Source organism: Pygocentrus nattereri, chromosome 1 (genome assembly GCF_015220715.1).
Source record: "Pygocentrus nattereri isolate fPygNat1 chromosome 1, fPygNat1.pri, whole genome shotgun sequence".
Classification (NCBI taxonomy): Eukaryota; Metazoa; Chordata; class Actinopteri; order Characiformes; family Serrasalmidae; genus Pygocentrus; species Pygocentrus nattereri.
In genome coordinates, this window is record NC_051211.1 from 36146508 (window position 1) to 36173987 (window position 27480).

General features: G+C 40.2%; 1 protein-coding gene across 1 annotated transcript in view; it reads left to right on the plus strand.

The window, feature by feature from the left end:
• LOC108427068 (proton myo-inositol cotransporter) overlaps positions 1-27480 on the plus strand; it is a 130272-nt gene that overhangs the window by 63403 nt on the left and 39389 nt on the right. Inside the window, exon 4 of the mRNA XM_017696990.2 lies at positions 18715-18823. Within this exon, the coding sequence (XP_017552479.1) occupies positions 18715-18823 (109 nt within the window). The remainder of the gene's footprint in view (positions 1-18714; positions 18824-27480) is intronic.

The following is a 27480-nucleotide window of genomic DNA, read 5'->3' on the forward strand; positions in this document are numbered from 1 at the left end:
GAAGCAGGATATAGTTGAGCCTTCATATGTGCCCTTTGCTCCTGCTGCTTGCTGGTGTTCGTATCACTCTGCTGGATTGATTTTCTGTCTTTCATCTGCTGTGAATGACCTCCTTGACCCTCTACATGCCTGTGAATGATCTACTTCATTCACACAGTTGTGAAATATTCTCTCCCATTCACAGTTGTGGAATTATTTGAATGTTCTCCCTATTCATGGTGCTCTACAGCATTGTCCTCTCTGTACACTGTTCTAGAATGTTCTCGTTATTTCACATTTATACTGTTCTTATCATTTTATGTAGATCCAAAATGTTTTCTACCAACTCACACAGATCTAGAATATTCTTCCCATTCACAGTGTTGCAGACTGTTCTCACCCATTCAAATCAAATCAAATCAAATTTATTTGTACAGCACAACTGATGTTGTCACAAAGCAGCTTCACAGAATTCCAGTAAAGACAAACTTTTAACATGAAATGTAAAACCCCAAGATGAACAAGCCAGGTGCGACAGTGGCAAGGAAAAACTCCCTCAGAGCTGAGGAAGAAACCTTGGGAGGAACCAAGGCTCACAAGGGGGGACCTATCCACCTCTGGACAAACTACCTACAAAATTATTATGCTACTAATATTAATAGCAGTAGTATTAGTAGTAGTAATAGCTAGGAGTCCATGAAAACTTCAGTGTAGGGTGGGCAGCTAGTCCAAGGCAAGTGGCGGTAGCCGAGGTGGGGGCAGCTAGTCTGAAGCGGGTAGCAGGAGGGCTCGACAATCAGTCATCCTTCAGTGTCCGGCCGAAAAAGGTACAGAGATGGAATTAGTTTTGTTCTGTTTGCGTGTATGTAAAACAGGGAATGTGAGCATTTCCAGAGTGTGGCTAATGACTCCATCAGGTCAGACTATTATAGCTTAACTTAAAGGAGAGAACCAGAAGGACACACAGGCACGAGAGCACTCTGAAACAGTTTGGCATCCCTCCGATCCACCGTCCACAAACCTGAGTGACTGCATGCGAGCAGCGGGACGACAGCACCAGCGTCTCAAATTACTATAATTCCCTGTGTCCATGGACCCCTGGATCTGCCGCCTTTATCTAAGAGGGAACATTAACTACCAAAAGCTAAATGGAACAAGTGAGTTTTCAGCCTACATTTGAAGATTGAGACTGAGTCTGAGTCCCGAATATTTTCTGGAAGATCATTCCAGAGTTTGGGAGCTTTATATGAAAAGACTCTTCCCCATGCTAAAGCCTTCTGAATTCTGGGAACTATTAAAAAGCCAGCACTCTGTGATCTGAGTAATCGTGGTGGCTCATAATAGGAAATAATGTCTTGCAGGTACTCAGGAGCGAGCCCATGTAGGGCTTTATATATCAATAAAAGAATTTAACAGGCAGCCAGTGAAGTGATGATAGCACTGGACTGATATGATCAAATTTTCTAGTTTTAGTGAGGACCCTGGCTGCAGCATAGTTGAAGTTTGCTTAGATTCCTGCTCATACATTCTGACAGTAGTGCGTTGCAATACTCTAGCCTAGAAGTAATAAAGGCATATACTAGTGTTTCTGCGTCAGACAGGGAGAGGGCATTTCTTATCTTGGCAATGTTACGAAGATGTAAAAAGGCTGTTCTAGTGATGCTGCCTATGTGTTAATCGAATGATAGATCTGAATCAATTATGACGCCAAGATTCTTTGCAGATGAGCCAGGTGTAACTGGAAAGTAAGCAAGATTTAAAATTGAATCTGATCATTTATTTCTTGCCACTTTTGGACCCAGAAGGAGAACCTCTGTTTTGTTACTGTTTAGAAGGAGGAAGTTACGCAACATCCAGCCTTTAACATCTTTTACACAGTCCTTTATTTTCTTTAATCTGTATTTGTCATCAGGCTTGGCTGATGTACAGTTGCATGTTGTCTGTGTAACAGTGAAAGTTAATGCCAGTGTTAATTATAACTGTGCCTAACGGTAACATGTATTGTGTAAATAATAATGGTCCTAAAATAGAGCCTTGCGGAATTCCAAATCTTACTTTTGAATAATTGGAAGATAAATTGTTTACCTTTACGAACTGATAACATTCCGTTATGTAAGATGTGAACCATGGTGGACTGTCCCTGTGATTCCGACCATGTTTTCTAACCTTTCTAGGAGAATATTGTGGTCTATCGCATTGAAAGCTGTGCTGAGGTCAAGTAACACCAACAGGGATGTGTAGCCTTGATCAGAGGCAAGAAGATCATTTGTTATTATTCACACTGTTATAGAATGTTCTCCACTGTTCACACTGTTGTAGAGTATTCTCCTGGAATGTTCTCTATTATTCACACTGTTCTAGAATGTTCTTCTCCAAGTACACTGTTCTTGAGTATTCTTCTCCATTCATACTGTCCTGTGAATGTTATTCGGTGTGCACATTTTTCTAATATGTTCCCCATCAATTCTCACTGTTCTAAAATGTTCTCATTCAATCTCATTGTTCTAGAATTTTCATTTACACTAGAAGGTTCTCCTTCATTCACTGTGTTCTACAATGTTCTCATACATTCACACTATTCTAGAATGTTCTCCTCCATTCACACTGTTCTAGAATGTTCTCTACTATTCACTGTTCTGGAATTTTCTCTACTATTAACACTTCTAGTATTCTCTCATATTTACACTAGAAGGTTCTCCTTCATTTGGTGTTCTAGAATGTTCTCATCTGTTCATGCAGTTCTAGAGTGTTCCTTCACGCTGTTATAGAATGTTCTTGTCCGTGAATCATTATTTATAGCTCTGTATGACCTAAAATCAGAGTGATTTTGTGGACCTGCTGTCATTTAGTGTCACTAATTACACAATATGACTGCAAGATGTAAGAACAATGTTATTTGAGGCTGGCGACAGTCTGTGAATAACTCCTCTGCCAGACAAAAGATATGAGAGGGAGAGGGAGAGGGAGGGAGAGTGAGGGTGAGAGAAAGAGAAAGAGATGCATGCGTCTCCTGGGTTCATCTGTCTGCTTGGGCCTCGCATGCTTGCTCGCGGATCCTAGCAACCGGCGGCCCTGAGCGCCCTTGGATAACCATCCAGCTGCTGAGGCACATCTGTGGAGAGCATGGATGGCAGAGCCAAAGTAAAACTGAGCCCAGAAACAGTGACCCAAGCTGGGGGATTAATCTCGTAAAGCTTGGCTTGGGCAGCAGTCCAGCTAGAGCAGCTGAACAGAGATATTAGTCTAATTATTGACATGTCCATTTAATTCTGTCTTTATTTGTGGCCTGTAGGGCGGTCACGATATCACACATACTCTAAATGCAGAATCAATGTTCAATACCAAAACAAAACTATGGCCAAAAATGATCCTCGTTATTCCTTTGTCATCATTTGAGCACATTTTTAGACCTTAATGACATCTCATATCTGAGTTCCAAATTCAATGCCTTTCTTGTCAACATAATGCTCTTCATATGTTAAATTAAACTAAAATGAAGCAATAAGAGTAACTATAAGTAAAAGAAAAAGAAAAGTGGATTTTAAAAAGTGATTAATGGTTAAGGAGAAAATGGAACTGGTAGACCACCCAAACTGTCACTGCCAGATAAACATAAAGCTTTTCTCTTTCCTCTTTGAGAAAAGCTTTATGTGGCTGGGCATTGGTTTTAAACTCTTGTTTAAAATCAAATTAGAACTCTGGTTCAGGTTAAAAAAATCCACAAATGTGTCTGTCCATCCTTCCACTATGAGAACTCAATACTCACACTCACACACATCTTCTATGCCGCTTCTCCTTCTGGGTCGCAGGGGGTGCTGGAGCCTCTCCCAGCTGTCACTGGGCGAAAGGCAGGACACACCCTGGACTGGTCGCCAGTCCATCGCAGGAATTCCCTTTTTATAGCCAATCTTAATAGCGTTACCTGCTACCTATCCACCTGTTCACCTCTTTTATATACAGTTTTTTTGGAACAGGGTTGTACATGCTGTATGCAGAATCAGATACCTATGTCAGAAGTGGGTGCACCTTAAAGTAGCTGAATAAACTAAATAGAAACAGTATCTGAGTAATTTTGGACACAAAGTGTACGTTGTTCAAGACTGCCATGTATTGCCATGATGTTTATTGCTTCTGTCAGAACAAAAACTTGTATCTCCATTTATGCCATTCAGTTTTTGGCATAATTTGAAAATACCTGTTGTCTTTTATGTTGTGTGTAAATTTGATGATGATCAGACCAAAATAAATGACTCTGGTTCCATTGACTTACATTACAAGTAAAGTGTGTTTTTTCCTTCTCCTGTAAAGTTAACATTTTGGAGGTACAAGGTTTTGATCCGACAGCAGCAATATGCAAAAGCAGCAGCATCTTTCCCTTCCCTGCCACATGTTGACCTGCTCTTTATTGTGTTTCGGAAATAATGAGCATGCAGTACACAGTCTGACACAGCATGATGGATGTAATTGACTAGGCCTAGGTGCACCTTTATTGGCAGTATATTGAGAATCAATCAGTCCGTTATCTTCGTATAGAGTCAAGTATTGATTCCACAGATTGTATTGTCAGTATGGTCCAAGGTATAATGACCATGATCAATTCTGCCTACATACTCATCTGATAAAAAGCAAGTGTCTTTGTTCTGAAATGCTGCATAAATTCTCTCTCTCGCCTGGCCCACTTTGGCTTGAGCATAATATTAAAAAGATTCTTTAATGTGACTGAAAGGACGAGCTGTATGGTAGGCAATAAATACGGCCCTTTGGTATTGATTATATAAAACCCCGTATCTGATATCAAAAGAGTAAAAGATCAAATCTGCTACTCTAAGAAATCAAGGGCAAAGTATAGTAGGTCACATGTTAACAACAGTAGCCACACATAGCCTAACATTAGCAGAAGAACAAGTAGCTTGGTAAATGTTACATTAGAATTACAATTTGCTTAAATAGTCTAATTTTACACATGTACACTATAAGAGTAGTTGTTTTTTTTAACAATAAAAACTCTGCAGTCATGTTACCTGTTAGCTTTGTGTGTATATACACTGCTCAAAAAAATAAAGGGAACACTTAAACAACACAATATAACTCTAAGTAAATCAAACTTCTGTGAAATCAAACTGTCCACTTAGGAAGCAACACTGATTGACAATCAATTTCACAGCTGTTGTGCAAATGGAATAGACAACAGGTGGAAATCATTGGCGATTAGCAAGACACACTCAGTATAGGAGTGGTTCTGCAGGTGGGGACCACAGACCACTTCTCAGTACCTTTCTGCTTTCTGGCTGATGTTTTGGTCACTTTTGAATGTTGGTGGTGCTTTCACACTCGTGGTAGCATGAGACGGACTCTACAACCCACACAAGTGGCTCAGGTAGTGCAGCTCATCCAGGATGGCACATCAATGCGAGCTGTGGCAAGAAGGTTTGCTGTGTTTGTCAGCGTAGTGTCCAGAGGCTGGAGGCGCTACCAGGAGACAGGCAGTACACCAGGAGACGTGGAGGAGGCCGTAGGAGGGCAACAACCCAGCAGCAGGACCGCGAGGAGCACTGCCAGAGCCCTGCAAAATGACCTCCAGCAGGCCACAAATGTGCATGTGTCTGCACAAACGGTTAGAAACCGACTCCATGAGGATGGTATGAGGGCCCGACGTCCACAGATGGGGGTTGTGCTCACAGCCCAACACCGTGCAGGATGCTTGTCATTTGCCAGAAAACACCAGGATTGGCAAATTCGCCACTGGCGACCTGTGCTGTTCACAGATGAAAGCAGGTTCACACTGAGCACATGTGACAGACGTGACAGAGTCTGGAGACGGCGTGGAGAGTGATCTGCTGCCTGCAACATCCTTCAGCATGACGGGTTTGGCAGTGGGTCAGAAATGGTGTGGAGTGGCATTTCTTTGGAGGGCCGCTCAGCCCTCCATGTGCTCATCAGAGGTAGCCTGACTGCCATTAGGTACCGAGATGAGATCCTCAGACCCCTTGTGAGACCATATGCTGGTGCGGTTGGCCCTGGGTTCCTCCTAATGCAGGACAATGCTAGACCTCATGTGGCTGGAGTGTGTCAGCAGTTCCTGCAAGATGAAGGCATTGAAGCTATGGACTGATTCGCCCATTCCCCAGACCTGAATCCGATTGAGCACATCTGGGACATCATGTCTCGCTCCATCCACCAACGTCACATTGCACCACAGACTGTCCAGGAGTTGGCGGATGCTTTAGTCCAGTAGGAGATCCCTCAGGAGACCATCCGCCACCTCATCAGAAGCATACCCAGGCATTGTAGGGAGGTCATACAGGCACGTGGAGGCCACACACAATACTGAGCCTCATTTTCATTTTGACTTGTTTTAAGGACATCACATCAAAGGTGGATCAGCCTGTCGTGTGTTTTTCCACTTTAATTTTGTGTGTGACTCCAAATCCAGGCCTCCATTGGTTAATAAATTTGATTTCCATTGATGACTTTTGTGTGATTTTGTTGTCAGCACATTCAACTTTGTACAAAACAAAGTATTCAATGAGTATTTCATTCATTCACATCTAGGATGGCAAAAATATAACATCACGATACTTCACAATATTTTCATGCTACACAACATATCACAATGTTTCTTTTTTCTGATACCTGATAAGCTGGAACAGACAAAAAATTAGCCACATCCACAGTGGAAAGTATTTTGTGACACACATCAGAATAAATATTGTCATGCTGCCTAGTCCTCACTTCAGTTAAAATAGCTCACGTTGAAACAGTATGTGTTTAAAAATTAAATTAGCATCAGTATTAGTTGATACCTTAAGGTTTCAGTATTGGAATTGTCATTGGAAAAGAAACAGTTGTATTATGCAATCTCCTGTAACACTAAAAGGGACCATATGCTCTAACTGGCTTCATAGGGTGTTATTTTGAAAAAGCTGTTATTTCAGGGAATATTGCTGTGAAATTGAGTAATTGGGGATTCCGTGACTGTGAGGTTCTAAAGAGGAGAGCCACAGTTTTATTGCTAACAGCTTCTAACACTCACATCAGCTCCGATTAGTCTGTTGCTTCAACTTCAGACTGCTGTAAAGCTTCCACTGGGTTAAAAAACATACTCTATCTCTGACATTCGAGCAGACAGGATCTAAAATCCCACGCCATGTTAAAATAGTAGCAAGTAGTTGTCATAGCGATGAACATGTGCTGATCTTTGATAAACATGAAATGAAAATCATACATTTTGTGCTGGTGCTGTAAGGAAAGACTTACAAGACTAATGAGACAATCTTTACCTGCTCTGAACTTTTCTTGTACCAAGAGAAGGTGTACGTAAGGCACCATGCAGTACCATACAGTCAGAAGTTAATTTCAGAAAGAAATTAAAGAATAATTATGACTTTTACCTTTGAGGGCATTTACATCAAGATCAGCTGAAAAAAAACAGGAATTAAAATCATTTTCGTAGTCCTCATTTTTGGAAACTCAAAAGTAATTGGACAAACTAACTGTTTTGATTTAAATAGTCATTTTGAAGTGAAGTGCAAAATCCTTTGCAGTCAGTCAGTGAGTTATCTAACCTATAGACATCACTAAACATTGGATTTCTTCCGTAGTGATGCTCTACAAGGCCTTTACTGGAGCTGTCTTCAGTTCCTGCTTGTTCTTCCGTTTTGCCTTCATGTAAGTGAAATGCATGCTTAGTTGAATAGAGGTCAGGTGACTGACTTGGCCTTTGCAGAACGTTCCACTACTTTGCTTAAAAAATCTTGGAATTTCTTTCACAGTATTCTTCAGGTCATTGTCAATCTGTACTGTGAAGCACCATTAAATGACTTTTGAAACTTTTGGGTTAATCTGAGCAGATAATATAGCCCTTTACACTTTAGAATTCATCCTGCTGCTTCTGTCACATCATAAATAAGTACAAGAGAGCCAGTTTCATTGGAAGCCACAAATGCCCATACCATAACACTACCTCCACCATGCTTGACAGATGAGGTGGAAGGCTTGGATGGTGAGCAGTTCCTTCTCTTCTTCGTACCTTTCTATTCCAGTCACAAGTTGATCTTTGTTTGATCTGTCCAAATGATGTTCCAGAACTGTTTTTCTTGTTTTTGAGGCTTATCAGTGGTTTACATCTAACTTTCTAGTAGTAAACTCTCTGTATTCACTCTGGTGAGGTTGTCTCCTGATTGTTGGCTTTGAGACAGAGATGTCTACATACTGGAGGTTGTTCTTGATCTAGCCAACTAAGTGTGGAGTTTTTCTTAACCGGGGAAAGAGTTCTTCTGTCATCCACCACAGTTTATTTTTTTAAGAATGTATAAAGTAGCTGATTTGTCCTTACCTAATGTTATTGACATGTCTTTTATGGGTTTGTTTTGGGGGTTTTTTCAGCCTAAAGATGGCTCTTTGGACTTGGATAATAAGGGAATAACACACACCTGGCCATGAAACAGCTGTGGTGGACTGTATAATAATAAATTACATTTATATAGCGCCTTTCACAAACCCAAGGTCGCTTCACATAGCAAAAAAAAAAATATATGAAAAAGGCTGTAAAGTATATGAAAAAGGCTGTAATTCCAACACCATTCACTCAGTGTGGATGTAAATAGCATTATATGAAAGCTGAAAGTCTGCAATTTGAGCCTATATTCATTGTCTAATTTCAACTCCAGTATGTTGGGGTAGACATTAACTTTGTCAATGTTCAAATTTTTATGGACCTTGCTGTTTGTCTGCTGCATGCATAAATGTGTTTTAAAAAGCTATAAAGTTCTTAGATCAGCATTACAGGCCAGCTTCTCTCAACATGTGCAGTCCAGTGGTGGCAGTTCATCTCCTCCAACTAAGCGTGCTTCTGTGGACCGCTCTGATCAGATTAAGATAAGGGACATGCACATGTTCGAGCAGCTGTTAGGAAGTAGAGATTGTGTGTCTGAGGGAATGAAGTTAGTTCTTCATTATAAGAGCCATTGCACTGGCAGCCTGGTTCACAGCAGTTCATGAATCTGGGTTTGGCTCAGTAATTGAATAAGGGTCTGCCACACCTGTCTCCAGGGACTGACCAATCATCATTCACCATGAGCTATGGTTGAGTGTCACTGACAACGTTGCTCTGCCAAGACACAGCCTTTACAGCCTTTCCCCTATTAGTTACAGGGGTTTGGATCTGACTGGACTTCATTGACCTTCTTTATATTAAAGCCTCATCATCACTGAGTGAATGGATCGGTACACGGAAGGGTCGATAGATGATGATGTATGGACTTAAATGAGGAAGGCCTGAAAAAGTAAATTACAGGGGACTTATTGTGCTCATCTTCAGTGTTTGTAGTTTTCGTTTTGGGCTCTACTAGAATAGATGTGCATTCTTCAGTGTTCGATAAAAACATTGATTTTCTCATACTGGACATCTCTGTTTACCCTTTGCCTGAAACTCGGTTAGAGCTCCTGTGTCTTTAAGCCCCACCTCCCAGTGAGCTCAGTTTGCTCTGATTGGTCAGCTTGCCCACTCTTTTCTGATTTGTCAACCACCAAAGCAGCATGCAGCTTCACGTTCCCCTGAGGCTGTTCCTAAATTGGCATCAGTTCTGCCGAATCAATAGAGTCTGTTCCCGAAAAAGAGGTAGAACAAGTTGGTCTACCCGATCCACCTTCACAAGCTAGACTGGAGCAGGACATTTCAGAGTAAGTTTTTACTTTGTAGCTCTTTTGAGGGCGTGCCAAGCTTGCCAGTAGGTGGGCAGTAAATATTTTGTTATGAATTTGTGTCATTTTGTAACAAAGGAAAGGGGCTGAAAATCCAATGAGGCGTGTCAGGTAGCTAAGAAAAGTGGTTTCTGTGGGAGAGAGAGTTACTTCTTCTGGTGTGTACTTTGGGCTTTGGGACTTTACAGACTGTCTACATGCTCAAAGAGCTACATAACACACTAAAGGAAAGAGAAAAGCAGAAAGGAATAAGAGATCTCCTTTAAAGAAAGAGTGTACGTGTATGAATAACAACTCAGTGATTATAAACCTTAAACCAGAGTACACCAGCACAACAAACACCATTAAGTAAACACTAATAAAACCCTATTCACACTGTTCCAGAATGTTCTCCCTTATTCACACTATTCCAGAGTGTTCTCTTCCTATTCATGCTGTTCTAGAATGTTCTCCCCCATTCAGATTGTTCCAGAATGTTCTCATCCTATTTGCACTCTTCTGGAATGTTCTCTCCCTATTCCCACTGTTTTATAATGTTGTCCCATATTTACACTTTTCCAGAATGTTCTCTTCCTTTCACACTGTTCTAGAATGCTGTCCCCCTGCCCACTGTTCCAGAATGTTCTCTTCCTGTACATGCTGTTCCAGAAGGTTCTCCCTCATCACACTGTTCCAGAATGTTCTCTTCCAAGTCATGCTGTTCTAGAATGCTCTCTCTTTATTTACACTGTGTCAGAATGTTCTCTCAATCAACTTGTTCCAGAATGTTCTCTTCTTATTCACACTGTTCTGGAATGTTCTCTTCCTGTTCTCACTGTTCTAGAATGTTCCCCTTTATTTACTCTTTTCCAGAATGTTCTCTTCCTATTCACACTGTTCCAGAATGTTCTCTTCCAAGTCATGCTGTTCTAGAATGCTCTCTCTTTATTTACACAGTCTCAGAATGTTCTCTCATTCAACTTGTTCCAGAATGTTCTCTTCTTATTCACACTGTTCTAGAATGTTCTCTTCCTGTTCTCACTGTGCTAGAATGTTCCCCTTTATTTACTCTTTTCCAGAATGTTCTCTTCCTATTCACACTGTTCCAGAATGTTCGCCCTCATTCACACAGTTCCAAAAAGTTCTCTTTCTATACACACTGTTCTACAATGTTCTGCCTCATTCAAACTGTTCCAGAATGTTCCAAGTCATGCTGTTCTGGAATGCTCTCTCCTTATTTACACAGTTCCAGAAAGTTCTCCCTCATTGAACTTGTTCCAAAATGTTCTCTTCCTGTTTACACTGTTCTGGAATGTTCTCTTCCTGTTCTCACTGTTCTAGAATGTTGTTCATCATTCCCACTGTTCCAGAATGTTCTCTTCCTATTCACACTGTTCCAAAATGTTCTCTTCCTATTTATGCTGTTCCAGAGTATCCTCCCTCATTCAACTTGTTCTAGAGTGTTCTCTTTCTATTCACACTGCTCTAAAATGGTCTCCCTTAATCACACTGTTCCCAAATGTTTTCTTTCTGTTCACTGTTCTTGATTGTTCTCCCTCATTCACACAGTTCCAGAAAGTTCTCTTTGTATTCATACTGTTCTACAATCTTCTCTCCTGTTCTCACTGTTGTCAAATATTCTTCCATCTTTGAGATTATTAAAAAATATTCTCCCTTAATCACACTGTTCTAGAATATTCTTCACCCCTCCACATTTTCTCCCACAGTTACACTGTTCTAGAATATTCTACCCCATTCTCATGTTCCAGAATATTGTCTACTCATTAACACCATATTAAAATGTTCTACCCTCATCACAATGGTCTAGAATATTCACGTCATTCTCACTGCTCTCCTGCATTCCCAGTCTTCTAGAATGTTCTCCTCTCATTCATACTATTTTGAACTCTCCTCAAATCACACTCTTCTAGATTTGTTCTTTGTACGTCCATGTGTTCGACCGCTTTTACACTGTTTTAGAATCTTTCTTTTCTAGAATATTCTTCCCTCATTCACACTGTTCTAGAATTTTCTCCACAGTTCACAATATTGTGGAATGTTCTCCCACACTGTTGTAGAACAATCTCTTCTCATTCAATGTTTCAAATGTTCTCCCCTAATCACACTGTTCTTGAGTGTTCTCCCCATACACCCTGTTCTAGAATTTTCTTCCTCATTCATACTGTTATTGAATGTCTTCCCCATTTGCTGTGTTCTAGAATATGGTTCTCTAGTCACACTGTTAAGTGAATGTATAATATCTTTCATATTCATGCAAATATTCTTGACTCTGTTTCATTTAGACTGATGAACCACCCAGATGCTAATCACATTAACCAGCTTTTCATAAATAAACACATCTCTAATGTGATCTGAAGTGCTGTAACCCAGCTTTGAGGGCCCTGTTTCACAGGACTCTGAAAGCTAAAGATGTTCTCAGACCCGGCCGCGGGACGCCCACTCGCAGCTGTTACCCACAGTGCATGGCACCCACTGAACCACAGTGCTCTGCTTTCCAGGCTGTCTACGCTAGCAGACAGCTCTGACCTGATTTGTGTTTGGACATGGATCACCAGATCTCAGATGAGTTCCCTGTTATCGTATCTGAGACCTTTTCCTTTTGTTTATTGGACTGTGTCATGACCCTCTACAGCGAGCTTACTGCTAAGACATAAGCAGTATTGGAGATTTTAATCCAATTAATTATCTGATTCATATGAGATGAAGTATTTGTGTAGTTGATTGAAAAGTCATCGTTTGGATGTTCATGGCGGCCAAAGGACACGCACAGCGAATTACAGAAGGCCATTCACTGTACAATTATTACTGCCAAACTATAAAACCTGCACACTTGCAGATTTAGAATGGATTAAAATTACTGCACAGTTGTTACTGTCAGACTGTAAAGTCCACACACACACACACTGTAGATTATACTGCATTATAAGAAATTATGACCACAATTATTACCGTATGACTGTAAAAGTGATGCATACTGCAGATTCATACATACTTGATTAAAATTTAAATCAAAGATCCTCTCATTGATTACTTACATTCTACCAGAAAGACTCCAGAGACGAATGTGAAGGAAGGAAAATAGTTTAATCTTAATAATGTTCAACAGTTCCACAGATAAAAGTTTTTATAAGTTAAAGGCCCTGTTGTCGACCCAGGTCTTCAAACGTGTAGAGCCTCGCAGATCCTGCCATATAGGGACAGCAGTGGGCAGAGCCTACCCCCTGGAACCAAGCAGGGACCAACTGGTGGCGGCAGGGAGGACATAGGGGAACAACAAAATGTCAGCATCTGAAAACAGCAACTTGTGCAAAAGCTTTCATTTATATTACTACCCAAAGTAAAGCTAATCCAGCTCCAGTGTGGTTTCAGTTGGCTGGTTAATTGTTAATGTACTATGCATACAGTATGTACTATTAAGGAATCTAAGGTTGTGACATTTATAGCGGTACCAGTCAGATAATCAACCATTGACATATGTTTCATATTTAAATACATAAATAATGTATTAATGTTTAGACTAAATTAGCCATCTTAGATCACTTTTAAAAAGCATATTAAATACATCTCAGCAATAATTCCTCAAATAAAATCAAATGTAATATTTTTATATGTAAATATTCATATATAAACTTTGACTACTGAATGGTGCCTTCCATGCATTCTTGTAAAGAAAAAGTTCAGAGCAGGCTTGTTATAAAGGAAGACAAGTTCGCAGAACTTCAGGGTTTGAAAAGGTTCAATCAGAGAGGACAATTCATTTCTGAATGCATTTACAATTCAGAAAGCCCTCATTCAAGCGCCTTTCTCTGTTAATTAAACCTGCCTCTGCTCCACAGCGCTGCTGAGAATTTCAAGGCATACATCTTCCTTTTTTCCTTTTCTTGTGCTATGTTCATTTTTTGCATTTGGATTGGAAGCCTTCCTCCATCCTTCAGCTGCTCTGAGAAGAGCTGAGCTGTGCCTTAATGAACCCCACTCAATTAATGATGTGTACAGACATTTTAAACCACTCTCCTGTACCAAGAGAATAAATGGTCTCTTTACTTGGTAAAGCGCCAATAAAGGAATGGCCCTAAGTCATATGTGTCAAACTCAAGGCCCGCGGGCCACATCCGGCCCAGCTTGCAATTATATCCGGCCCGCGAGATCATTTTATATTATTGTTACTAATGGCCCGCCAATATGAAGCGCTGGTAACACAGTAAACTACAGATCCCATAATGCAGCACTTCAGCTGCCTTTCGTGCTTTCCTTTCAAGTCTAGTGTCTGTTGCTACAAGTCATCGGGAAGCCAGTCCCTCACGATGCCCAAGAGAAAAGTTGATTCTGAAAACAGAGCCTTTCAAACCCGATGGGAGGCTGAGTATCTGTTTACTGACATTGCCGGTAGACCTGTTTGTCTCATCTGTGGCGCTGTTGTGGCTGTATTCAAAGAATTTAATCCAAGACGGCGCTATGAGACAAAACATCAGGATAACCTGAAAGACCTGAATGCAGAGCAAAAGACACAGAAAGTAGAGGAGTTAAAAAAGAAGCTGACATTTCAGCAGGACGGTTTTCACCCGTGCAAAATCACAAAGTGAAGCTGCTGTGAAAGCAAGTTTTATCGTGGCTGGGCCATTCACTGAGGGAGAATTTCTGAAGAGCTGCATGATCAAGGTGTGCGACCTCGTATGTCCAGACAAAAAACAGATTCTGGCCAATTTAAGCCTAAGTAGAAATGTGGTTGCTGATCGAGTTTGTGAGATGGCCACTGATTTAAGAACACTGTTGAGTGAAAGAGGCAAAGACTTTATTGCTGACTCTCTTGCTGTGGATGAAAGTACTGACATGACTGACACTGCACAGCTAGCCATCTTCATCCGTGGGGTGAACTCCAGTTTGCGCATTCCAGAGGAAATATTGGACATTAAATCGATGCACGGGACGACTGGAAAGGCCATTTTTGAAAACGTATGTCAAAGTGTAACCGACAACTGCTGGACAAGCTTATTGGACTTACAACTGATGGAGCAGCAGCTATGTGCGGTGAAAGAAGTGGACTAGTGCGGTGATGCGAGTGAAGATGCAGGAGGAGACCTGCACTGGTGAGTTAACAGCATATCACTGCATCTTACACCAGGAAACACTGTGTGGCAAAGTCCTGAAGATGGACCATGTAATGAGCGCTGTAACGCAAACCGTGAACTTTATCCGAAGTAAAGGTTTAAATCGCCGGCAATTTCAGTCCTTTATGCGGGAGATAGATTCAGAGTTTGCCGACATCCCTTATCATACAGAGATGCGTCGGCTAAGTCGGGGAAAAGTTCTCAACAGTTTTTGAGCTCAGCAACGAAACCTGTCCGTTCATGGACAGTAAAGGAACAGACTTCACCGTTTTGCGGGATGAAAAGTGGAAATGTGAGTTGGCGTTTCTGGCTGACATAACAGCTCATCTCAATGTGTTAAACCTCCAGCTCCAGGGACGTGACCGCATCATCACTGACATGTGTGACGCAGTGAAGGCATTTCAAGTGAAGCTGCTTTTATAGGAGAAACAAATGCACCAGAGCAACTTGCCTCACTTTCCCTGTTGCCAAGTAATGCTGAACCAAGTCGGTTCATAAATACGCACATTGCTGACAAACTGAGCGCAGTGCGCACGGAGCTCGCACGCCGCTTTGGTGACTCCGAAAAACAAAAAAAGAATTTTGCCGTCGACGTGGAAACTGCACCTGTGCAGATTCAGATGGAGCTGATTGAGCTGCAGTGTAATGAGACACTAAAGGCAAAGGACGACCCTGCAGGGCCCACAGAGTTTATTCACTCCAGTCCCGCAGCAGCGCCCCAGCTCCGCCTACATGCGGCTCGAACCTTGTGCATGTCTGGTGGCACATCTCTGTGTGAGAAGCTGTTCTCAGTGATGAAGACAAACAACACAGCTCACAGGAGTCGTCTCACTGATGAGCACCTGCAGTCCATCCTGAGAGTCTCCACAACACGGGACCTCACGCCAAACATAAACCAACTTGTTGCAAAAAAAGATGCCAAGCATCCAGCTCTGATAAAATAGAGCAAAGAAAACGGAATGTTTTGATTCGTTATTTGTTGTTGCTGAAAAGTTGTTGCTGAAAATATTTCCAGGTTTTGTTTTGTTTTGCAGCATGTTCATATTTCTAACTAATTTTGAGTGGATATATTTTTATGGAGAGCAAGAAATGTATGTTATTTAAAGTTTAAGTTTATTTTTTTATTCCTGAATAACATTCCTGTCTATTTTTATTCATATTTATGTTCAAAAAACATTTAGTTTTAGTGTGTTCAATAAATGTTTATTCAGTTCAGCCCGCGAACTAAAATGTGTTTTGAAATTTGGCCCCCTGTGCAATTGAGTTTGACACCACTGCCCTAAGTAAATAACACAGCAGGGTGAGGGTTAGCTTCAAATTGGATTTAATTAACATGTCACGTTAGCATGCTAAATAAAATTTAGCAATCTTCCCCTTGTTTCATATGAATTCAACCAGTCAAGATGTTTTTCTTGTTTTGATTTTGTTCATTCTGAGATTTTTGATTCTTTGCAGTGTGCACGGTGCTTCTGTTTCTTGTTGGCTACATTAGCCATCAGCAATATAGTTGAACTAGTAATTCAGGCAACAGCCGATGAGCAAAGGACTCTCAACAAGCATCTTGGACAACAACTCACACCCCCTGCCTGCTACACTGGAAAAACGGAGAAGCACATTCAGTGGCACACTGTTACAGCTGCGCTGTGTTAAAGAGTGCCGTGTGACATCTTTCTTACCCGCTGCTATAAGGCTCTGCAACGAGTCTCCTTACTGCAGAGACAGTATTGATCTCCTGCTGTCTGAAATGTGCTGAACCACATGACTGTATCTCCTCTCCTTAATACACACTATGTAATGTATCACAATTACTGTAATGACACTCTCGCTGCACACTTTACAGTATAATATTGCTGCAACTCCTAGTTATGTCTGTACTCATTGTGCTTTCAGACTACACTTAGTGCCTGCTGTTATGTAAATACAACCCCAATTCCAATGAAGTTGGGACATTGTGTAAAACATAAATAAAAACAAAATGCAATGATTTGCAAATCCTTTTAAACCTGTATTCAATCGACTACACTACAAAGACAAGATTTCATCAAATTCAAAATGAGTGAATATTTGCAAAAAACAATAAAGTTTATCTGTATGAACATTAAATATTGTGTCTTTGTAGTGTATTCAATTGAATATAGGTTGAAAAGGATTTGCAAATCATTGAATTCTGTTTTTATTTATGTTTTACATCCCAACTTCATTGGAATTGGGGTTGTACAACAAATCTGTCTGATATGGTATCTAAATATGCAACTAGATATACTTTTATTTCTACTCTTTTATACTTTAACTTTTGACTATTTTTTATTTTCTGCATAGTATATGTACGTTTATGTGCAATTATATGTCTTGCTACTGAAACACTGCAAGCTTTATCTATCTATTTATCTGTCGGTCGGTCTGTCTGTCTGTCTACCTATCTATCTATCCATCCATCCATCCATCCATCCATCTATGATGTTGCTAGGAGAGAGAAACAAGGCAAAGTGACACTTATATAGACCATGTAGATGGAGGAGCTGCTTGTTGAACCTTGGCAAAAAAACATCAAATGCCTTTAATGTGTTTATAGTATAGCAAAACTTTATAATGGAGTAGAACTTCAAGGCACACTCTTTACGGTTTTTGATCAGCTTGTGAGTTTCTAGTAAAATGTTTCTCTTCTTCCCCCTTTACAGAATATAATTTACTCCAAATAAACATAAAGTCATAAATGGCTTATGTTGTGTCTTTTTGTGTATGCATAAAAACATAAATAGGTCCACACTAGTTTCAGCCTTTTTTGTTTGAGTAACATAAAAATAATAAGATTTTGGAGTTGTCTGATACCCCCTCTTTGCCTTAACATCTAATGACAAAAAGATATGAAATTCTGTAAAAGGCTAATGTTAAGAGTGGGATGATCTCAGGTTTGTAAATAAATTGTGTAGTTTCTGCTCAACTGAATTTTTTATTTATTTTTTTTGCTAAACTGTCAAAATAGAAATCTCAAATGCAAAAAGTTGGTATAGTATGTGAAATGCGAATTAGTGATTAATGAATTTTATTTGATCTGTATTAAATTGAAAACTGTACAACTTTCTTTCACTTTAAAAACATCTATTTTAGTTTTTACGTGCTCATTCCAAATTTGATACCTGCAGTACAAACCAAAAAGTCATGACTGGCATATTTACTGCTGTGTTACATCACCTTTCCTTAACATTCATTTGGGGACTGGAAATACTTATTGATCTGGTTCTGAAAGCTGAAGTTTTGCCATTCTTTCTTTATATAAGCCTTCAGCTGCACCACTGTCTGGCGTCTTTGTTGTTCTATTTTGTGTTTCATAATGTTTTTTGTGTTTCACCATGTTTTAAATCGGAGACAGGTCTGGACTGGACTGGCCAGTGTGGCACCCACACTCTCATAGCCACACTCTCATGCTTACATATGGTTTTGACTATGCATATGCACTTGTGGATGCAGCAATGAACTACGTTTATTGACAGCAGTATGTCAAAGTATCCCTGAGCTCATATGGTCATGTCCATTAGAGAAGCCTGCTGGTTTTTAATGCGGTACTGTCTAAAGGCTCGAAGGTTATGGGCGTTCAGTTGTTGTTTTCAGCTTGATTTCCCTGAATTTTTTTATTATTTTATGCACTATAGAGGGAAGATTACCTAAAATCCTCGCAATCCCTGAAGGACACAGCAAAGTGGCAAGCCTTTAAGCATCCTAACTGATTAGGCCATCCTAAAGGACTAGGCCTTCAGTGGCCTACAGTGGATGGTTCTTTTACACTCAAGCATGATTGCATTTTTTAAACATTTCACAACAGTCCTGGTTTTGAAGTTGTTTGTTTTTGGAATGGCAACAATTTCAGAATGAAACATTAACTTTTTTTTTCCTTGTGTGTTCTTTTGTGCTCTGTGTGTCCTTGCAGATGGTCCCATTCTGTGGCGTATGTTGACCTATTCTCCAGCACGGCGTGCTCTGATTGTGGGCTGTGGACTCCAGATGTTCCAGCAACTCTCTGGCATCACTACGGTCATGTAGGAACCATTCTGCTCTCTCACACTCACGCTCCCCTTACCACACCAACCCTGAGGGCTCAGTCTTTGCAGAATCCAGGCTTTTGTTAACTCCAGAGAAAACAGGAGATTTGTTCTCCTATTTTCATTCATTTGCATGTGCTTATTCTACCTGATGCTGGCAAAAGGCTGCATCTGATTGGCTGCTAAATTTTAATAACCCCTCTTCATTTTTTTCTGCTCCACCTTACGCGATGAAATACTTTTCAAAAGCTGTAAACAATCTTGGGACATGTGCCGTTGCTAGGCAACCCTGGTGGCGCAGTCAAAGGCGTTTGTACTGGAGAGAAAGGAAGAGTGTGTGTGTGTGGGTGTGTGTGTGTGTGTGTGTGTGTGTGTGTGTGTGTGTGTGTGTGTGTGTTTACTCTGCCTGAGCTGTCACTATGGTAGGTGAGAGGGCTCATCAGAGTGGGCAGAAAAGACAGACTCGATCAGCCACACACTCTCATGCCTTCACCCAGCATGAACGCCATCAGCTAGTCCTGAAGAGCACCCTTATGTCACTTATGTGATCATTCATTCCAGTTCAATTTACTTTCATACACACTTATATACATATATGGAATCTCGTCACCTTTCAGCGAAATTCACTGATGTGAATGCTGAATGTGCCATTCATGTGAATTGGTGGGGTGTAGGGGTCTGAATCTCTCTTCTCCCCCAAACAGTGCACAGCAGCAGTTCACGATCATTATTCAGCCAACCCACAGAACTGAGTCAGAACTAGGATAACATTACTGAATGATGAAAAAAGTTTTGTGAGCTTTTAAGATGGTTGCTTTCTTCTGTAGCTTTTGAAAAGTGTGCAAAAAGGTTTACATGCTTAAATTATGATTGTTAGCATCAAAGGCAGCCAGCTTCCATTTAGTTGTTGTTTGAAATTGTTGTAGTACACATTGATTTCTGTGACTTGTTGTAACTGCTATGGGAGCTAAACAACCATATTACATCACAAGTGGTGATCATTGGGGTCCAAAAACTGTAAACACTATGCAGCCAGTAAACAGAAATTATAGGCAAAGATTATAGGCAAAGAATGGCTTTTATTTATAATATACTTGAGGCCTTTAAGGGGCTATAATTAAGGATGCATCGATACTGATATTAGTACTGGCATTCCATCCAGTGTGGTGCTCAGTGAACACCCATGTCATGGCATGTCAGTCATAGCATTTTCTTAAAGTGTAAACATGTAAATCACAACCTTAGTCTGCCCACAGTGGTCTGTTCTAACGTACAGTATGAGTTGTCACCAAAGAACAAGATTTCTCAAACTGCACTGTGTATGCCTAGCTTTAGAGGACATTGAGCTACAGCTCAACCAGCCAATCAAAGACTCCAATGTTTACTTTTTATTGACTCACTTTCAAAACAATGAATTAGGTCCAGTTTCATGTTAATTTTATATATATAAATATATACACTGTGTGCACAATTATCAGGCAAGTGAGTATTTTGACCATATTATCATTTTTAGGCATATTTTCTAACTCCAAGCTGGATAAACTTGAATGCTTAATGGATTTAAGCAGGTGATGTGCATCTGTGTAATGAGGGAGGGTGTGGCCTAAGGAGGTCAACACCCTATATCAAGGTGTGCATAATTATTAGGCAGCTTTTTTCTTTAGGCAAAATGGGCCAAAAAAGAGATTGAACTGACTCTGAAAAATAAAAAATGACCAAAGGTCTCTCAGAGGGATGCAGCAGTCTTGAAATTGCTAAGATATTGGGGCGGGATGACAGAACCATCAAACGTTTTGTTGCAAATAGTCAACAGGGTCGCAAGAAACGTGCTGAGAAAAACAGACACAAATTAACTGCCAAGGATTTGAGAAGAATCAAGCGTGAAGCTACCAGGAACCAGTTATCTTCCAGTTCTGTCATATTCCAGAACTGCATCCTAGCTGGAGTATCAAGAAGTACAAGATGTTCAGCGCTCAGAGACATGGCCAAGGTAAGGAAGGCTGAAACCCGACCACCACTGAACAAGACACATAAGCTGAAGTGTCTAGACTGGTCCAAGAAGAATCTGAAGACAAATTTTTCAAAGGTTTTATGGACTGATGAAATGAGAGTGACTCTTGACGGACCAGATGGATGGGCCCGTGCCTGGATCAGTAACGGGCACAGATCTCCACTTCGAGTCAAACGCCAGCAAGGTGGAGGTGGGGTACTGGTATGGGCTGGTATTACTAAAGATGAGCTGGTTGGACCTTTTTGTGTTGAAGATGGGCTCAAAATCAACTCCCAAGCCCACTGCCAGTTTTTAGAAGACACTTTCTTTAAGCAGTGGTACAGGAAGAATCGGCATCTTTCAAAAGGACAATGATTTTTATGCAGGACAACGCTCCATCACATGCATCCAAGTGCTCCTCTGCAAGGCTCGCCAGTAAAGGCATTAAAGATGAAAAACTTCTGACATGGCCCCCTTCCTCACCTGACCTGAACCCAATTGAGAACTTGTGGGCAATTCTTAAACAGGAGATTTACAGTGAAGGAAAACAGGACACCTCTCTGAACAGGGTCTGGGAGGCTGTGGTTGCTCAGAAAAAAAAAGTTGATCGTCAACAGATCAAGAAACTGACAGACTCCATGAATGGAAGGCTTATCACTGTTATTGAAAAGAAGGGTGGCTATATTGGTCACTGATTTTTTTTATTTCTCAGAAATGTTCATTGGAAAGCTTTGAGTTATTTGTTTATAATTTTCACTTGAAGAGATAAAAATAAAAAAGTGAGATGGGAAAATGTGGGTTTTTCATTTAGCTGCGTAATAATTCTGCACCATTATAGCTGCCCAATAAATGTGCACATATATTCTTTACCAAAACTTTCACTTTTTGCCTAATAATTGTGCACGCAGTATATATATATATATATACACACACACACACACACACACACACACAGATGCTTGTTTCCATGCACTGAAGCCGATTCATCAGGTGCTTTCAAATCTCTGCTTCTTTCAACAGTTTATGACAGCTTCCTGAGTCAGATGAAGAGTAGTCATTCAAGGAGGTCAAATGTGTGCTTCGTGCAACTTCAATGAATAAGGACAGTTGTCAAAATGCATCTTTCCAGAAATGCAAGACCTGGATAGTAGTGGCATAGCAGTGTGTGTTGTGCTGTTATGAGTGTATCAGGCACAGCGATGTTGCTGAGCTTGTAACACACCTCAGTGTCACTGTTGGGTTGAAAATAATTCGTCAGTCAAAAATATCCAGCCAGCAGTGGTTCTGTGGTCAGAAACTGACCACTAATGAAGGCATGGATGAATAACCCAAATTGTGTAGAAAAAGATGTTCTGTGTTCTCTAAATGTACCTCAGCAAGGCAGACCAACAATATAACAATCCACTGGCTTGATAAGGTTGGCACAGTCTAACAATCCCTGTGTTTCCTCTTGTTCCCAGGTTGCGTCAGTCATATGTAGATTTACAAACTTACATATTCTGAAACTATGTTAACGTACATGCTACTTCCAAATAGATTTCCATTGTTTATCCTGCTGAAAAAAAACAGCATTGAGAAACATGGTTGGTCTGTGCTGGTTGATGCTGGTTTATGATGGTCTAGTACTAGTCTAGTGCTAGGTTAACTGGTCACCCAACACTACCATCATGGTTGACCAGCATATCTACATCCAAAACGCAACATACGCTGGTTTTGCTCATGACTAGCTATGCTGTTAAAATGCGAGTTTGTCTAGCAGGTGAACAAAAAACAAGAATCTGCAAAGTTGGCTTTTGTACTATTAATAATAAAAAATATAATAATAAAAATATAACTGCCCCAATAAACGTACCCTCATTTCCCGTTATACCATTTAAGTTTGTTAACTGTTATGCTTCCAAATTGCTAGTTAGCAAGCTAAGGGCTACACAACTGGCAACAAAATACAGAAGAAGGACAGTGCACCCCACTTAAACCAGACAAAACACTTATTCACTAAGTTTATGTATTTTAAATTTTTTAAAAATTGAATTGCAGAGTTTGCTAATTAGTTCCCTGATGCTAACTTAGCTAGGCAAAGTGCAGTCCTATTGAAAAATCTGCTACTTGTTCTCTGTATGATCTGAAATGAACCCATGACATTGGGACCCGTGTCATGGAATCCCCTTAAAAATATCATATTGAGGTGTGATGTATTAGATAAGGAGCTGAATATAGAGCCCTGTGAACATAGGTATACTCTCCTCTTCTGAAAAGTCACATGTATTTCATATGTGCAGTAACATGTGTTTACAAGTAATCACACGTTTCATTTACATGCTTGTTCCTATGTAATCACACGTTTTTTGCATGTTAACATGATCACACATTTCTTCACATTTGATAGCACAGTTTTAATATGTGAAGTGCATAAAACCACGTGTTTTATCCACTTATGACTTCTCTGTAAGGGTCATTTGCTCATGTTATCATGCTTGGTGTTTATCTTTAGACAGACAGACAGACAGACAGACAGACAGACACTCCATTGATCCCACAGGACACTTAGCAGCCAGTAGCACACACACAATACAGTTTTACTAATAAGGGTGTAAACAATATAACAAAAAAATCCTATCTACAGGCATATATACAAATAGAAAAATACAACAATAAGTAATAAGATCTACAACCTGAGATGAAAGATGCAGTGCAATAATGACTGTACAGGGAGGTACAGATAACGGCATATAGTGACCATACTGAATGAATAAATATGTGGAGATATTGGTACCAAAAATGTCTAGTGTCCAGATGTGTAACATGCGCAATAAGTATACAGAAAGTGCAAAATGTGCAGCGACGTGTCCATATGTGCAGATAGATAAAGAAACATAACATTAGACATGAGATATAAGATCTATGATGATTTGTGATTTAACATGAGATTCAGATTAGTCTTCATCTCTCCTCTTCTCTCTTCTCTCTTCACTTCTGGCCCCCCTGGGAAGAGTTGAAGAGCCTAATGGCTCTGGATAAAGGATCTTATCCAGGACCTTGGTCTTGGCAGTGTTCAGAAGCAGGTTGTTCTCATGGCACCAATCCTTCATCAGGGTCTTTTCCTCCTCCTGCCCTCCTCTTACCCAAACCACAATGGCAGTGTCATCCGAAAACCTCTGCATGTGGCACGTCTCAGAGTTGTACTGAAAGTCTGAGGTGTACAATGTGAACAGAAAGGGGGAAAGTACAGTCATTTGTGGTGCTCCACTGCTGCTGACTATAGTCTCTGATATACAGTCCTTCAGCCAGACATACTGAGGTCTGCCAGTGAGGTAGCCAGTAATCCAGGAGACCAGGTGTGGATCCACTTGCATCCTTACCAGCTTATCTCTCAGTTGGAGGGCCTGAATGGTATTGAAGGCACTGGAAAAATCAAAGAACAAATCAAAGAACAGCGCAACCACCCTTGTCCAGATAAGATTGGGCTCGATAGAGGAGGTATAGCATGGAGGAATAAAGAATTTGCTAAATTGTAAATCAGCAGAGATCATAAGGTCTTTTTGGTACCATAAAACGGCCAATGAACAAAGCACAGTTCCGGTTTTCTGGTGCCAGAGCTTCTGGTACTATGTGCAGTGGAGGAACACCCTAAGTGTATTCAGTGTACCCAGCAACACCACTGTGCCACCATGTTCTGTGGTGGTCCTTCCCATTAGTGGACAGGATAGTGAAGGGATGATAAATTGTGCAGCAACAGGGGGGCAGCAGTCAGTAGCTGTAAACATACAAAGTGCACCTATATGGTAGGTGTTCTAATAAAATGGCCAATGAGTTTGGATGCAAGGTAGCTGGAGATAAACTGGCAACTCACTGTATGTTAGTGTGTTGGAAATGAGAACATGGCATTCAGTATAGTGTACTCACTGTGAGCTGACAGCACATACACAGTGTCAAGCTGTACTCTACAAAGATTAGCATGGGTGTTTATCCTTGGTCCTTTGCTTTGACTGGCTTGTCTGTATGGTGTCAGATGAACTCCTGTACGCACGCTGGAGACTCATCACCTTGTCACCTGTCAAACTTTGCTGTCCGAGAGGCGCATCCATCAGTTCCTGTCATGATTTAAAGGTCTCCCGGGCTGTGTGCAGGTTTTGTGTCAGAGTGTGTGTTGGTGTGTTTGAGAGGATCCTGCTCTGGGCTGCTCTTTATTCTCTGTCTGGAATCTATAAATGTTATCAAAGGATTGAGCTCCCTCAGTGCAGGAGAGCAGTTTGAGAAGCAGCCTGTCTGATGCATTGTCTGAAACACTGAGATACCATCTTATATTTATTGCTACATCACTACCTTTCAATCCACTCTCTCTCTGTCTCTCACTCTCCCTCCTCGCTCATTTTTTCTTCCCTTTTAATTCTGCATTTTGCATTATAATGAATGAGTATTTTAAGGTACAGCAGAAAAATCTGCCTTTATAAAACAGTTCCAGTTTTGAAATCTGATTGGCTGAGCCCTGTCCTAGGTCTTGGTAATACACACATGTACAGTGACTTTACCACTAGATGTTTTCAGTAACTGGCTAATGCAGAAGAAACATTACAACTAGGAATGTCAGGAAGCTGAAAATCACATCAGTCTTCATTAGCTTCTACATTAGTGGTACATCAGTGGCTGTGGCTGTGTGACGTATTTATGTAATGTGTCCTGGGTACTGTAGTGAGAGAACACTGATGGATGAAAAAACACAATGAGTCATGAATCTGAGGCTGAGGGATGCAATGCCATGCTACAGAATATTACTTAGCGTGACAAATATAAATGCCAGAATGGCCCTTTAACTGTGGTAAAATCATAACATTGGCTTATTGCTTTATTTGGCAGCGGTCATAACACGATTAGTGTTTGCTGTCTGCATATCAAGTTCAGTGTAGCTTGACACGCTTCTATCAGTTTGGCATCTGATCCTGAATGCTAGCAGATTCTCTCTCTCTATCTCTCTCTCTCTCTCTCCATATATATATATATATATATATATATATATATATATATATATATATATATATATATTTTTTTTTTTTTTTTTTTTTTTTTTAGCTTTCGTAGTAGAAATTAGCTGCATCCTCTACAGTAACAGATTTAAGTATAGCGTTTCTATTTATTTAATAATAAACAATTTATTTAAATGATAACAATAAAATAAATGTTCCATAACCTTTTCACAGGTCACATTTTGCTACATTTAGCAAATAAACAGTATTAGTGCATTAAGTGTGGAAAAATGTGTTCTGTATATAGCAGTGTTTCTCAACCCTGGTCCTGGAGGCCCACTGCCCTTAACGTTTTTATGTGTACCCTGCTCCTAACACACCTTATCCAACTAATCAGCCCATTATTGAGTTACAGTGGCTGTGTTAAAGCAGGAACAGCACTAAAATATACAGAGCAGTGGCCTCCAAGATGAGGGCTCTAGAGGATGTGATAACGTAGAAAAACAACAAAACAGGAGTGCCCAAACATTTGCATATGGTTCTGTAAGAAGAAATATTATATTGTGATTTGAATTTGATGAAAAGTTATTGTTGTGTGTATGTACCATGGTTTTGGCATATTAAAATGGATGAAATCCAATCAGAAATGCTGTTAAATATAAAAACATAAATTAAGAGCTATTACTAATTACTACTATTATTAAGAGTCCACACTTCAGTTCCTCACTCTACTTATTAAAACTTTGCAGTAGTTACTGAATAATTCTAATATGATATCATGTAATGTAAGTCTTAAGGTTAATAACTGAATAATAATTCTAGGGTTCAACTGTCTAATTATGTAATCACATTTGAGTCTCAGAACAACAATAATTTCTCAAAACGTCTATTTAGTACATTTTTAAATGGCATGTAAGAACAGTAACAGTGCAGCTCATCTGCTTTTTGTGCTCATTCAGAAAAAGGCTGATTTGTTGTCTTATCGCAGATGTGTGCTCGAGCCTGTTGGAGATGCTGGCTGAAGCAGGACAGTCACAGTGTAATTAGAGTGCAGTAATGCTTTCCTCTAATCGCACACACACAGCCATGCTTGTCTGCAAACCACTTCCTCTGGCCTAATCCCCTCCCTGCCATTAGCCGCTCTGCCTGATTGCTTAGTTATTGTCTTCTTTTGTTCAATAGCACATGCTAATTGCCACCTCAAGCCAACTCTGGAATGTTTACTGTACAATACGAGACCATTATTGCATTTGGCCACACATTGCATTGTTATAGTCAGCCTGTATTTAGGGGGGATGATGAGAACCTGCGTGCGTATGTTTGATTATTATTGTTTTTGTTTGTGTATGTGTACAGACACAAGTCGAACTTCAGCATCAGTAACTTTTAGAGGACACATACTTCACTAAATGTACAGTAAAGTCCTGTAAATGAGTGTTTTGTATGACATTTTTAGGACTTTTGAAGGTGAAAAATGAATAAACAGTGACTAAACATATTGATGTCAATCAATATATCGGGTCATATAAAACAAAATTTGGCCTGTGCAATTCTTTATTGTATGTTTTATTTTTTGAATATTTCAAGCTTGTTACACTTGCGCTGAAATTTGCTGAAGCAGAGCCTAAAACTCCATCCCATGTGCCGTGCTACAGCAGAGCTTCGGCTCTGAGCTGATGAACATTTTAGAAGAATGTCTACTG